The sequence below is a fragment of the Loxodonta africana genome, chromosome 24 (assembly GCF_030014295.1).
Source record: "Loxodonta africana isolate mLoxAfr1 chromosome 24, mLoxAfr1.hap2, whole genome shotgun sequence".
Classification (NCBI taxonomy): Eukaryota; Metazoa; Chordata; class Mammalia; order Proboscidea; family Elephantidae; genus Loxodonta; species Loxodonta africana.
The window spans coordinates 26,584,539-26,599,389 of NC_087365.1; the positions used below are offsets into that span (position 1 = coordinate 26,584,539).

The following is a 14,851-nucleotide window of genomic DNA, read 5'->3' on the forward strand; positions in this document are numbered from 1 at the left end:
ACTCTACCTTGGCTGGAATTGGAAGTTCCTGCCTTACATTAAAAAAAAAAAAAACTCTCAAAATTAATGAGCTAAGTACTTAAGGAGTCAGAGGAAAAAAAAAAAAAGCCAAAATAAATGCCCCGCCCCCCCGCCGCCCCGGAAAAAAAAGAGGGAAAGAAGTAATAAAGGTAAGAGTAAAAATTAACCTAACATAAAACAAGCAAACAACAAGTAGAGAAGCTCAACAAGGATAAATGTTTCTTCTTTGAAAAGACAAACCACAGACTCAAGTAAGATTACTAAAGAAAAAACACAAAAATATTAAGGATGGAGAAGGGTTAAACACATGTTGCAAATATAGGATACTGCGAAAAACTTTATGTCAATATATTTGAAAATATGAGATAAAACTAATATCTAGAAAGAATTATCAAGAGTGACTCAAATAGAAAGAGAAAATACAAAATACGCTATGACTATTAAAGAATTGAACCAGTAGGTAAAACACCCAGAATCAGATGATTTTTCAGGAGAATTCTACCAAGCATTCGAGGTTCAGGTAATTCTAACCTTACATCATCTCTTTCAGAGAAGAGAAAGAGAGGAAACTCCTTAACTTATTAATGGTTTAACCTTGATATAAAGCCATAACAAGAACAGTATAGGCAAGGAAAATTTCTGACATTCTCACTCATGGAATAGATATAAAATTTTAACGATAATACTAGCAAACTGAACCCAAGAATGAAAAAGTAAGAAAAAAATACATCATGCCCTAGTTAGGCTGATCCTAGAAATACAAGTTATTTCCAGGCTCCTGGCTTGTGCAACAGGCTAAATGGAGGCACAGCATAGGAGTGTGCTCAGTACGAGGAGCTTGTGAAGTGTCTGGGCCGAGATGTCTAGGCAGCAACCAAGAAAGAGGTCTGGAGCTCAAGTGAAAGCTGGGCTGGCGACACGGCACTCAGATCATCAGCATAGAAGTGGTACCACAAGTCCTACCAATGCGATGGAACTACCTGAGGAAGCTGAGTGGACTGAAGACTTCAGAAGAGGACCAGGGCCTGAGTCCTAGACAACATCAACGTTTAAGTAAGAGGAGTCCCTGAGAAGCCTGGCTGAAAAATCAGCAAAAGAAGGGCCTGGGAAAGCAAGACAGACAGTGATTCAAATCCTGCAACGTGGAGAAGAGATGGAGACTGAAGAATACCCCTGTACTTGGTATCTGGGGCGTCATTGGAGGCCACTGTGACAGGGTAGTTTCAGGGTGTGGTGCAGAAAGAAGCCAGACTACTGTGAGCTGACAGATGAACCGATAGAGGAAATAGAAAAAGGGAGTATGGTCAATGCTTGTGAGCTGACTGGCTGAGGGAGAAGCACAGACTGTGCAACAGCAAAGGGAGAAGCAGATCGGAGGGTGAACAGACTTGGACACTATCTAGACCAGACAAGGAGAGAAGGTGGTGAGAAAAAAACAAAACAAACATGCTTCCTGGCCCCTCCACATTCCAGAAAGGAAAGCACTGGCTGTTTTTTGGTCACAGTCCTAAGGCATGAACACATAACCACCAGAACTGGGTTTCAAACCCATCCTAATTATCAGTGATGACTTGCTTCAGTTAATCGTGCTCCTGAAAGTTGACCAAACACCAACAGTCTCAGCCCAGTGACCACGCATCTATGCCTACAAGTAAAACAGTCCCTGAAAGCCCACCCATTCCTGAATCCACATTCACCCAAAATGAAGGATCACATGCACAAAAAAATCGGAGACATGCAGAGGCTACTCAATTAAGAGTACAGGAGCCAGGATTCACACTCAGGTCTGTCCAACTGCAGGGCCTGTGCTCTTAAACACTGTGACACTGCTTCCTACTATACTCCATTCGACCTTCCTTTAAACTCTGATAGCATTTTTGGGGACCTTTTCATGCGGCACTTTCCACACTCAGGCTTATACTGGTTATATGTGTACTTGTTTCATTTACACCTACCTTGATCTTTTGTGTAGCCCTACAGGCTTTTACGTGGCAGATGAAGAAATCAAAACATCTGTAATGATTAAATTTGTTATAGCCAACTTGCTTTCAAAAGGGCATACAGGTTTCCTTCATGAGTGATTTAAGCCATCCCCACTGCAATGTTCTTTATGGTACTCAGGTGCTTAGTTGTACTCCACTGGCATGGATATTAAAAAGGCAAAGCAACATTGTAGATCTCATTTACCACAAGTTCCAAATTAGAGAATTTAGTCTTTACTAAAGATTTTCACCATCTTTGTAGATGTGGGGCTGAAAAGTACTTCTTACCTGAATTTTGATGGGCCAGGTGAAATTACTGACATAAACAAAGAAAGTAATGTTTGGGTGGTTGCGAAAATCAAACTTCTCATTAGAGAAGCTATCTTTGTACTCCTTAATGTTGGTTTTTGAAACAACAGGCATTTCTTCTCCAGCCTGGGTTCCAGCTGTTGGGAAGAAAAGAATGAAATAGAAGAGATTTTTTTTTTTTTGGACAGAATCACAACCCTTCTGTTATCCTCATTTACAAATTAGGAAACCAAGGTTCAGAGATATGAAATAACTTGCCTCAGGCCACACAGCCAGCAAGTACTGGAGTGGGGATTTGAAGCTGGGCAGGCTGATACATAAGCTGCTGTCCCGACCAGAGTTGTTCTGCTAGGAACTCCTACAACTCCCCGACACTGAAACAGGCCACATGTGGCCATGAAAACAGAGATACCACTAGAATCCCATTAAACAAGCAATTGCATTAAACCTTCCCACAACACTTCAATTTCTTTTCAATTTATCCCTACTTGGTAGTACTCCAGACCTCTCTACCAGGGACACCAACCCACCCCTCATTTCCTAACTAGCAGTGGCCTCAAGTCTCAACAGCAGTGGAGAATCAGGGGCTTGAGGGGACACTCAGCCCTCCCTTTACCTACCAGCTACAGTATTTAAGTCCCATTAACTTTTTTTTTTTTTTAACTTGGTATAACCCCATCCCATTCCCAAACAGTCCTTTAACATTCCATATTCTCCCTCAGTCAGGAATTCCAGTGTCTATAAAGATTCATGAAATGGACTTTTCCCCCAAGTCTGAGTTAAATCCTCTGTTGTCACATGCTCATTGAGACAGTCATTGCAAATTGTTCACATGCTCAGAGATGCTGCCCTTCTCCAAACATATGCTCTGACAAGTCAGAGTTTTTCCTAAAGGTCTCTCTCCTCAATTCAAGTATCAGAACATTTTCCAAATTCTACACAGTCTTTTAAGACATGACAAATATAAGGTGATGAACTGCAGACAAAGGTGATATCCTTATTTTGCATCAGTCTAAAGGATATGTGTTTTGACCAGAAAACATAATAGTAATAATGTCCTAACACAGTAATAGTAATGATGATGATAACACAGTTACTATTTGGTGAGAATTCACCATTTGTCAAGGGCTACACTGGGCACTCGATTTATTCCCTCATTTAATCCTCACAACACTCTCCATGGAGAGGTGTCTTCATTATCCCACTTCACATGCAAGGCAATTGGCTCAGAAAGGTTAAATTAACTTGCCCAGTAGCACCGTGCAAGTTAGTAAACACGTAGAATTCAAACTCATGTCTATCTAACTGTCCAGCTATGTTTTTAACCACTACATAAGGGCCATCCTTTATTTCTTCAGTAGGTTTTCTGCCCCGCAGATCTTCTTGAATCATAGTGAGATAAACAAGACAGCAAAAGCTGTGCTCTTAGAGCTTGATATAATTCCCAAAGTGTATTTCTCTATAGTTAGGAAAATCTCATTCTATTTAAAATGTTTCCATTTCTTAAAACTAAGAGTCATTGGACATTTCCCTTCTGAAGCATGGATGTGGATGATGGCGGTAGCAGGAGAGCACGGCCTGTAGCACCAGTATTAGTGGTGGTAGTCAGGTAGGGTAGAAAACTTTGCACTGGGCCTGATACCACAGGAGGCTTTGACATGTGTAACCAAAAAAAAAAAACAAACTTGCTGCCGTCAAGTTGATTCCAACTCAGAGCAGCCCTATAGGACGGAGCAGAACTGCCTCATAGGGTTTCTAAGGAGCAGCTGGTGGATTCAAACTGCCAACCCTTTGGTTAAGCAGTCGAGCTCTTAGCCACTACGCCATCACATATAACCTAACTGAATCTATACTACAATTCTAGGAGGCAGTACCGTTATCCTCACTTTTACAGAGAAATAATCCTGAGGTCTAGAGAGGGGTGTAGACACTAGCTCAAGGTCTCATAGCTAATAAATGGCAAAGGTGGCTTTCAAACTCATCTCCCTATCTCCAGAGCGCCCTTTCTCAACTCCTGTATCATATTTCTCAATCTATGACTTCCACCTGGAGGGTCTTATCTAGGTGTATCTTTACCTGAGAAGCTGGCAGCCCAGGTGATGTTGAGGTTGAAGTTTTTGGAGGCATTGATAAACATGTCCAAATCCCTGTTTTGCTAATGAGAGATGCAAATAATTAGAAAATTAATCATAACAGTTTCTAGATTTAAAATAAAACAAACTTTGCTACTCTCAACTTCTTTAATTACAGAATAAACAATACATTACAATATCTTAAGAGAAACTTATACTTACAAAAGCTAGTAAAATTCCCAATCAATTTTCCTTAATACAAGGAATATACACCAAACAAAATTTATTTTCCCTCCCATTAAAAAATATATGAAATTTAACGAGTCCACCTCATAGTGACCCTACAGGACAGAGTAGAACTGCCCCATAGTTTCTAAGGAGTGCCTGGTGCATTTGAACTGCCGACCTTTTGGTTAGCAGCCATAGCACTTAACCACTATGCCACCAGGATTCCCATCAAATGCCTAAGTCCATGAAAAGGCAGCTTTTAAAAAGACTCTCAGCACATCTATGGTCAATTGATTTTTGACAAGGGTGCTAAGTCCATTCGATGGGGAAAAAAGAGTCTCTTCAATAAATGGTGCTAAGAAAATTGGATTTCTACATTCAGAAAAATGAAACAGGATCCATTACTTACGCCATACGCAAAACAAATTCAAAATGGATTAAGGACCTGTATGTGCGAACTAAAACCTTAAAATTCTTAGAAGAAAATGCAGGGACAATGCTGGCAGAACTAGCTTTTAACAGTGGATTATCTAATATAAAACAAAAGCACAAACAAAAGATTAAATAAAAGGGACCTCATAAAAATTAAAGACTTGTTCATCAAAAGACTACCAAAAAAGTGAAGACAAGCTAACGACTGGGAAAATATCTTCGGAAACCATATATCTGACAAAAATCTAATAATCAAAATGTATATATAAAACTTCGACAACTTAACAACAAAAAGACAACCCAATCACAAAATGGGCAAAGAACTTGAACAGACATTTCACCAAAGAAGACAATCAAATAGCCACCAAACACATGAAAAGATTTTCAGCGTCATTAGCCATCAGAGAGATGCAAATCAAAGCCACAATGAGATACCATTACACTACCATTAGGATAGTGACAACAATTTTTTTTCTTGGGGGGGAGGGTTAGGATGGCATTATGGATTGAATTGTTCCCCCCTGAAATGTGTTTGTAAATCCTAACCTCTATGCATGCCTGTATAATAATCCAATTTGAGAATGTGTTGTCTTTGTTATATTAATGAGGCAGAATTAGTATAGGGTATTTTTTCAATCTCTTTTGAGATATAAAAGAGGTTAAACAAGCAAGCGAGCAAAAGAGATGGGAGAGGATACATGCTGTTACACATGAAGACCACCAAAGAGCCAAGCGATAAGGACCTTCCCCCAGAGCCAACAGAGAGAAAGCCCTGCCCTAGAACCAGTGCCCTGAATTTGGAATTCTAGCCTCCTGTGAGAAAATTTCTGTTAAAGCCACGTATTTGTGGTATTTCTATTGTAGTAGCACTAGATAACTAAAACAGATGGCTAAGATTAAAAAAAAGAAAACAAACACTGGGGAGGGTGTGCGGAAACTGAAATCTTTATCTATTGCTGGTAGGAATGCAAAATGATATAGTCATTGAGGTAAGCAATGTGGCAGTTCCTCAAAAAACTAAAAAATATAACTACCATATGAACCAGGAATTCACCTCTAGGTATATACTAAAAAGACTTGAAAGCAGAGACTCAAAAAGAGACTTGTACACCAATGTTTACTGCAGCACTACTCACAATAGCCAAAAGGTAGAAACAACCTAAATGCCCATCAGCAGATGAATGGATAAACAAAATGTGGTACACACATAAAATCGAATACTCCTCAGTCAGCAAGAGAAATGAAGTTTTGGTCCATGCTATAAATATGGATGAGACCTTAAGACATGCTGAGTAAAATAAATCAATTATGAAAGGACAAAGACTATATGACCTTACTTACATAATCACATAAGAAAAGGCAAATGTACAGAGGCCAAAGTTTATTAGTGGTTACTAGGGGCAAGAAGGAGAGAGGAAGAGGAAGTTATTGCTTATGGAGTACTGAGTTTTTGTTTATGGTGATGGAAAAACTGCAATGATTAAGAGTAGGGTTGCACAGCCAATTATTTTAATTGCTGTCAGTAAGTCGTACACCTGTAAAAAGTTGAATTGGCAAAAGTCGTGTGATATATTTACAACAGTGACCAAAAAAAAAAAAAAAAAAGAGAAGCTGCTGAGGCTGCTTATGTGCAATCAAACATCTCATTGGATTTGGTTCCTTGGTTTGGAGGTTTAGGATTATGGTTTCATGGCACATCCCAGTTAACTGGCCTAATACAGTGTTTAGTGCTTCTGTTCTAACTCCTAGTTCATTGTGCAGTGCTTGGGGTCTTAAAAGCTTGTGAGCAGCCATCCAAGGCACAATTGTTCTCTACTGGGCTGGAGAAACGAGAGTCAGGAAGAGGATGGTGATATGGGATGGGTGGCTAATAGCCTCCATGAACCTTTCCCATGAGACCAGAAGAACTGGATGGTGTCAGACTACCATTACTGAACATTTTGATCAAGGATTCTATAGAAGAATCCTAATCAAAAGGGGTAAAATGCAAACAGAATTTCAAATTTTCATGGAATCCAGACTTTCTGGAGCCATTAAGGCTGGATGAATCCCTGGAACTACTGACCTGAAATAATCTTTAAACCTTAAACCAAAAATATCCCCGGAAGTCCTCTTAAAACCAAACAGTAGTTTAGCTTAATGTCTGCCTTGAGCATTATGCTCTTTTAAGAACTATCCATAAGGGTGGGGTCAAACTGACGAAAGCAACTCCAAAGATTAAATAGGAACTTTAGGGGGCAATGAGCTTACGTTAATGAGGGAGGAACAACTCAGAAAGGGAGGGTGAGGATGGTGGCACAGCTCGAAGAAGGTAATCAATGTCACTGAATTGTACATGTAGAAACTGCTGAACTGGTATATGTTCTGTTGTGTATATTCTCAACAACAACAAGACGCTCATCAGAGCATAAAAAAATATACATCCTCTGACCTGTGTTAAGGGGATCAGTCTCTCAGGGATCCTCTGGGCAGTTGTTCCCAAACATCTGTAGAACTCAGTAAAACACTTGACGAAGTGCCCCAATTTATATTTACTTATAATTTTTATAATTTAAAGCCATGTACTTCTGAACTCATAGGTTATGTATACAGTGTAAAATTTCCCCCAAATGGAAAACGGTTAAAAAAAAAAAAAAAAAGCTGAAATAAACTAAATTTAAAAAATAATTTGAATGTATCCACTCATGATCCAAAAAACATTTTTCTCTCACTAAAAACATTATTTCAAAAGAAATATGACTGCTTATGTTTTATTAGCTTTGAAAACCTTATTTACCACTTAAAGATACAGGAATTTGAAGGGCTCGTCTAATTTAATGAGTGAAAAATGTTATCTCTAAGAAATCTGTTGAGCCAAACAGAAGAAGTGTACTATGCTGGGTAAATTATAATTTTTAAGTTTCACTGAAATTTGGCTAGTAAATCTCTCTCTTGAGGTCAGACAATTATTTTTGCAAACTAATCAAATATTGCATTTTTATATTTTACAAATGAATTCAATCTTGCTGAAATCCTTTATTTTGGAAGATCTTAAAACAGATTGGAAAGTTAGGATTTTTTTTTTTTTTTGTACTTTAGATGAAGGTTTACAGAACAAACTACCTTCTCATTAAACAATCAGTACACATTTTGTTTTGTGACACTGGTTACCAACCCCACAACATGTCAACACTCTCCCCTTCTCGACCTTGGGTTTCCTATTACCAGCTTTCCTGTCCCGTTCTGCCTTCTAGTCCTTGCCCATGGGCTGGTGTGTCCCTTTAGTCTTGTTTTGTTTATGGGCCCGTCTAATCTTTGACTGAAGGGTGAACCACAGGAATGACTTCATTACTGAGCTATTAGGGTGTTTGGAGGTCGTATTCTTGGGGTTTCTTCAGTCTCTGTCAGGCTAGTAAATCTGGTCTTTATTTTGTGAGTTAGAGTTTTGTTCTACATTTTTCTCCAGCTCTGTCTGGGACCCTCTATTGTGATCCCCATCAGAGCAGTCAGTGGTGGCAGCTGGGCACCATCTAGTTGTGTTGGACTCAGTCTGGTGGAGGCTGTGGTATTTGTGGTCCATTAGTCCTTTGGACTAATCTTCCCCTTGTGTCTTTGGTTTTCTCCATTCTCCCTTGCTCCAGATAGGGTGAGACCAGTGGAGTATGTTAGATGGGCGCTCACATGCTTTTGAGACCCTAGACACTACTCCCCAAAGTAGAATGTAGAACATTTAGGAAAGTTAGAATTTTTAAGGGTCATGTTATGATAATTTTTATAGCATAAAATCACAAAAAGGACATTTCCAAATAGTCATTTTCAAAATGTGATCTCCAAACCACAATTTCTCTTACAAAGCAGGTAGTCTCTCACTTATTGATAAAATATCACCTCCACCTTGAAAGGACAGCTCAAGTGTTCATGTATTTACTTTCATTATTTGCTGGTAGCACACTACTAACAACTATTTCTTTTACAAAAAGGATGATTAAACTTGAAATCCTTGTTGCTTTGTAAAAGACAGGGCACACATATTGGATAACTCTTGTTAAGTATCCTGTTAAGGTAACAGCGAACTCGAGAGAGGTCCAAAGATTTTCATGGTTATGTCCCATCTCACTAAGAAGTATTATAAAGATTATGTTTACTTATTTTTTTTTTTAAATAAAATTAACCACAAATCCTGAAAGACTTTGAGTGCTTCAACCACTTGCTTATGAGGTAGTGAATAAATGTCATGGTACTTTAGCTGAAACACTATTCTGAAATCCCTTCTTAAGAAAAATTTCAGTCAACACATTCAATCAAATAATACACTGAACAATTTTTCCATAAAAATATTTTCATATAATTATTTTTTTTTAAATATCATTCACTCTTGCGTCTTCTCTAGTACATCGTTGCTTAATTTTTTCATCTTTTCTTAATTTTATTATTGAAATAGAATAGAAAACAAATCTTATTTTCACTTAGTAAGCATCCCACAATGTGGACTTTGTTCTATTACTTAGTGTTCTTAATGATTTCAGTTATTTCTGGCCCACTTTCTGTTGAACTCAGCTATATCTTCACTGATTTTACCTCATAATGGGGGATGACTAACTCATTCTAGGAGCAGAAATGTCCTCCTTCATTGCTTGCTTGTGAGTGTATTACTGGCATTAATTTCAATCTTCAGTTTCTTGGTGGGGTGCTTTTCAAGCCTCTGGTATGTTCTGAGAGTAAATTCTGGCTCCACCATCTGCCCCTATCATGGTGGAGCTCCCCTTTCACTCTCCTGGTACAGTGCTTAAGTGCTCGGCTGCTAACCGAAAGGTTGGCAATTCAAATCCACCAGCTGCTCTGAAGCAGAAAGATGGGGCAGTCTGCTTTAGTAAAAATTACAGCCTTGGAAACTCTAGGGGCAGTCCTACTCTGTCCTGTAGGGTTGCTATGAGTCGAAATCAACTCAGTGGCGATGGGGTTTTTTTTCTCCTTTCCTTCATAGGGCTATGGCGGGCTGATGGGCAAAAGCAAGTATGTGGGGAGTCAATGCCAGGCTGTGTATCAGATTCTGGTAAATCTTGACACTGCTCTTGCCTTTTAGATGGAGAGGAGATACAAAGTAGATTCTAACATGTTTTTTTTCCTGCACCTCTAAAGATTATCTTATGTACTCCACTCTGGAGACCACTGATAAGGCAATACTTCTATCTATAATGACCAAGAAAATGATCCATACAAATTCAAAATAAAATAGGAAGACTTTTAAAATCTTACTTCATCAGGTGTAGCCACAAAATTGATGGCTGTATAATAGCGGTCATCTTCCTGGGACAAGCTAAAGGTGAACTGATAGTCAATGAGAAGAGTGTCTACGGAAAGAGAAAAATGCACATTTTAAAAAATTACACAAAACAAAACAGAAGAGGTCTTAAGAGATACAGACTGAGTTTCTCATAAATTCAACAGCCTGCCTCTACCCTTTGGTTCACCTCTACCCAGGGCTGGGATGTTTTTCCAAAGGAAATCAAGTCTGTGGGCAGCACCATTTTATTTGGGTTCACCCACCGAACCCACCTTGGATCATGACCCTGGCTGAAATTTCAGGCTCCAACCTAACTCAACCTACAAACAGTAACTGAACATCTATTACATGCTAGGTGTTGCTTAAGGATACAAAAGCATAAACTCATGGTGTAAAAGGAATGAGGGTTCCAGAAAAATGTCTGATTCAGGTCTGGGGCAGGGACTATGTGCTTTGGTTGTCTTGTTCCAGAAAGCAAGAAAGCATTCAAAGACTAATGTGATGTAGCTAAAAGACACGGCCTGAAAGAGAGCTTGCTGACAAAGTTGGCATACTTTAATTTTTAAAAGCCGATTGTAGACATTTTGGTAAGTTACAATAAAGTAAAACATATTGAATACCTAAAAGTCCAAGAATCCATTATGTTCCTGAAAAACAGATAGCCTTGTCCCACAAATCATATAAGACCTTAATATATGAATGACAAAGGTGGCATCACAAATCAGTGTAAAAACTTATTCTACAAATGGTTTCAAGAAAAATTTAATTGACACCTCAACTTCACATTATAAAGCAACAAAATAACAGTGTAAAAAAAAAAAAGCCGTAACAAAATTAGGAAAGACCATACGCAAATACTTATTTGATATCTAGATGAGGGAAGACACCTTAATCTTAAAAGGAATAAGATTTCACAAAGGAAAAAATTAGATTTAGGTAATGATTTCTAAGTATCTGTACATTAAAAAAAAAAAAAATCATGGCTAAAACTAAAAGGCTAATAAAAATGTTTTCAATTCACCAGTACTAAAACTGTAAATAATAATATATCACATTTTATCTAGCAATTTGATAAAGATTTAATAAAATGGTGAGAACTTAATTTTTGTTATAAAATAAGAAGGGCACACTTATACAATATTACTGAGGCCTGAGGTGTGATTAATTACTTTTGTGTGCGGCCTTTCTAGCCATGGTCTTGTGACTCCCACCCAGGTGACTGAGCCGGCCTGTGCAAATAAGATAATTGTGGCCCACCAAGGGGACTGGTAAGTTTTGCCTTAAAAGAGAGCCAATTCCAGAGCAGAGAGGAGAGCCCACCACCACCAAAGAAGGAGAGACCTGCAGGAGACAGCTCAGTGGGCTTCCTGGCCCAAGGAGCGAGAAAGCTGAGCGCCTTTGGGCAGAGACTGAGGGCCAGGGAGAAGTCTACGCCTGACCCATGATTTTGGGACTTGCTAGCCTCTACAACCTTGTGAGCCATTTCCTTTTATGGCTCATGAATTCTGTGAGACGCTGCAGTGAAGTCACAGAACTCAAAGACGGAGGGAGAGTGCTGAGGCGTGAGAACTAAGGCTGTCAGAGATGATGGGGTGGTACAGCAGCTTGGAAAAGTTAGACATTTGGGACACGTTTAACCTCCCCTCATAGGAGCCAGCCTTGTGCTAATTCTTAGGAAAGAAATTCTTTGCTTAAGGCCATAAATTAGTTTCAATATTTCCAGATAATAATTTGAACTAGTTGTTAAATTTCTAGTACTACAAGGAAATAATGGCAAATGCAAATATTTAAGCACAATTATGTTCATTTTAATTACTTATAATAGTGGGAAAATGCAAATAACCTAAACTTCAAAATTGAGGAAGGGGTAATTAGATGTTTTTATAAAGAAATATTAGGCAGTCATTAAATAATATACTTACAAACAAGATTAAAACCTTATAAAAATGCTTAAAACAAAAGACTAAAAGAAAATTATTAATGAGAACAAAATCAAAACCAAATTCACTGCCATCAAGTGGATTCTGCCTCATAGCGACCCTCCCTATAGGACAGAGTAGGAGCGGCTGGTGGATTCAAACTGTCAACCTTTTTGTTAGCAGCCAGTTGCTTAACCACTGTGCCACCAGGGCTCCATCAGACTAGCTACCACTTATTAGGCACAAGTTACTCTGCTAAGCACTTTACATGGATTAACTTATTTAGACCTTACAACAATGCTATGCAGTAGTTACTAGTATTACGTCCATTTTATAATCAGGGAAACTAGTGGGGCCGCCAAGGTTCTGGCTCCACAGAGTCCAAGCTCTTGTGAAACAGAGAAGTGTATTAGCATTTGTTTCCCTGTGATTTTTTGAGGTTTCTTGACCTGTTCTTCTATTTGTTTTTGCAGACTCCGGCTCCTCCGTTACACTCTCTCGGGTAATGCCCCCTGGTGCCAGAACCTCATTCTGCTCCAAGGTTATGGTTTCTGCTCACAGAATACCACTTCAAATATGGGGGCTCAGATCCAAGGTTTAAAAGGGTGAGCTGACTTTGGCACAAGCTTTCTGAAATTCCCAGCAACAAGCACAGAGAAAATATAAGAGGTCAGGGTCACTGAACTGAGGGAAATAATCCATGACCCATGCAAACTCTGCTATTCAAAACAGAAAAATCTGTCATCCTGACTGATGCTTTATCCTCACTATTGCTGGGTCCCTGGCACAGAAATATAAGGTTCGTGCCAACCTGAAAGCCAAGCAATTCTCACACAAACGCATGGTGTGCTGCTTTCCCTTGAAATCAAAATGCTGACCCTTCTCCTTGCCTCATCTTTACCTCCTTCTATTTGGAGGCCTCAGATTCCAGAAAGCTGGGATTTGTGTGTGTGTGTGTGTGTCTTGGCATGGGTACACATAGGAAAACGAAAGGTGTGTCACTTATAAGTACTTTTGTGGGGTGCGGAAGGGAAGAAACCTAGTGGTTCTCTATGCTGAGAAAAAAAATTAGCCACACTGTCTAAAATGTTTTTTTTTTTTCATGTAAAGTGGCACAGACTATTCTAAGTCTTTTCATCTTCTTTGGGCCTGTAGTAAGCCCCTTCTTTTATTCTTAGAATTGCTTTTTCTTTTTTTCTCCTTGTTCCACCTAGCACACAATGTCAGTGCTCCAGCCATATATCCCTTCACATCTTACCATTTCAGAGTTTCTGACGGGAATAATTTTGCATTTTTTTTTGCCTTTTCTGCTTGCAGGCACCTTGGCCCACACCACCATTAAAGGGCTCATATAGCATCTGACTTATCATCATGGAGTCTCTCATAACATCGCCTTGGCCCAAGGGACCTACACTGCGGTGTAGGAGGTGTGACAATGGGTACATGACCTTAAAAAAAAAAATTAGGATACTACCATAAGCTCCTACATGTAGAAGCTGCATGCCTGATAGTACATTATGACGGCCTCTTAAAGGCACCAGTTTGGGAAAAATATACTATGAGGTTGGGATGTTGCCCTGGAATATATACTGTTCTTTGAACCAATGGCCATGATATGGTTCGATATTTCCAGCAGATTGAATAACAAGGGCCGAGAGTAGGGAAGGCCCCTTTCACCATCACTTGCATTGACCTACTTGGGGAATTGTGCTTCCCATCCCTGCAACTTCAGGTTCTGCTGGACTGGAGGTCTTGGTTGCCGTGGGGATACTTTTACCAGGGGATACTATACGGTTTAAACTAAGTCTAAAGCTACAGCTGCCACCTGATCATTGTGGACTCCCCAAGCCAGCAGGGCAGCAAAGGACAGTGTTGCTGCTACACTGTCAGGGGCTGACACGGTACACGCTGATTATCATGAGGAGGTAAAGTTACTGCTATATAACGGGGGCAGGGAAAAGTATGCTTAGAACTCAGGGGATTCACTAAGGCACCTCTGGGTGCTCTTATGACCAGTGAAAATCAAACATGAGTAATCATAGCAATCGGACTGAGAAAGGCATAATAACCAGGACCTCAGACTCCTTAAGGCTGGAGGTCTGGACCATTCCATTGAGCAAGAAGTCTAGACCAGTAGAAGTTTTCTCCAAGGGTAAGGGAAGTCTAGAATGAATAGTAGAGGAGTGAGATGACGACAATTATAGCCTCAAGAATACCTGAGGCAGCAAAGACTGTAGCTTGTCCATTAACCCTTCTATTGTGACTCTTGTTTAGAACCTGTGACTGACCACCACCTAAAAGGACTGGTGGCAGGACAGAGTGAACCTAACGTGAGGTGATTGTGGGTCTAAGCAGTGCAGGGGTGAACTGTAGCAGACATCAGTGTCCTGCTCATAGCTCTTCAGTCTATAACATGTCACTGTATAGTCGCCCAACTTCCAACTGCTGGGACCTATATTTCCTCACCTGAGACCGTCCTCTGGTTGCTAAGGTCCACTGTGCTTGCCTGTGTGGCAGGCCAGAAATGCTGGGGGATTAACTTCCTAGAAATAGCCCTCACCAAATGAATGAGGTCAGTTGTTCAGGCACCCCAGCATCCTCGCTGCTTGGATAGTTTAACTCTGA

General features: G+C 39.7%; 1 protein-coding gene across 5 annotated transcripts in view; it reads right to left on the reverse strand.

The window, feature by feature from the left end:
* The window catches only part of ATRN (attractin), a 215,102-nt gene that overhangs the window by 64,531 nt on the left and 135,720 nt on the right, over positions 1 to 14,851 (reverse strand). For all 5 annotated transcript variants that reach the window (XM_003411610.4, XM_064275832.1, XM_023550062.2 and 2 more), the window contains exons 22-24: positions 10,280 to 10,374; positions 4,389 to 4,467; positions 2,292 to 2,449 (exon numbers count right to left, since the gene is read on the reverse strand). In XM_003411610.4, coding sequence (XP_003411658.1) covers positions 2,292 to 2,449; positions 4,389 to 4,467; positions 10,280 to 10,374 — 332 coding nt within the window. The remainder of the gene's footprint in view (positions 1 to 2,291; positions 2,450 to 4,388; positions 4,468 to 10,279; positions 10,375 to 14,851) is intronic.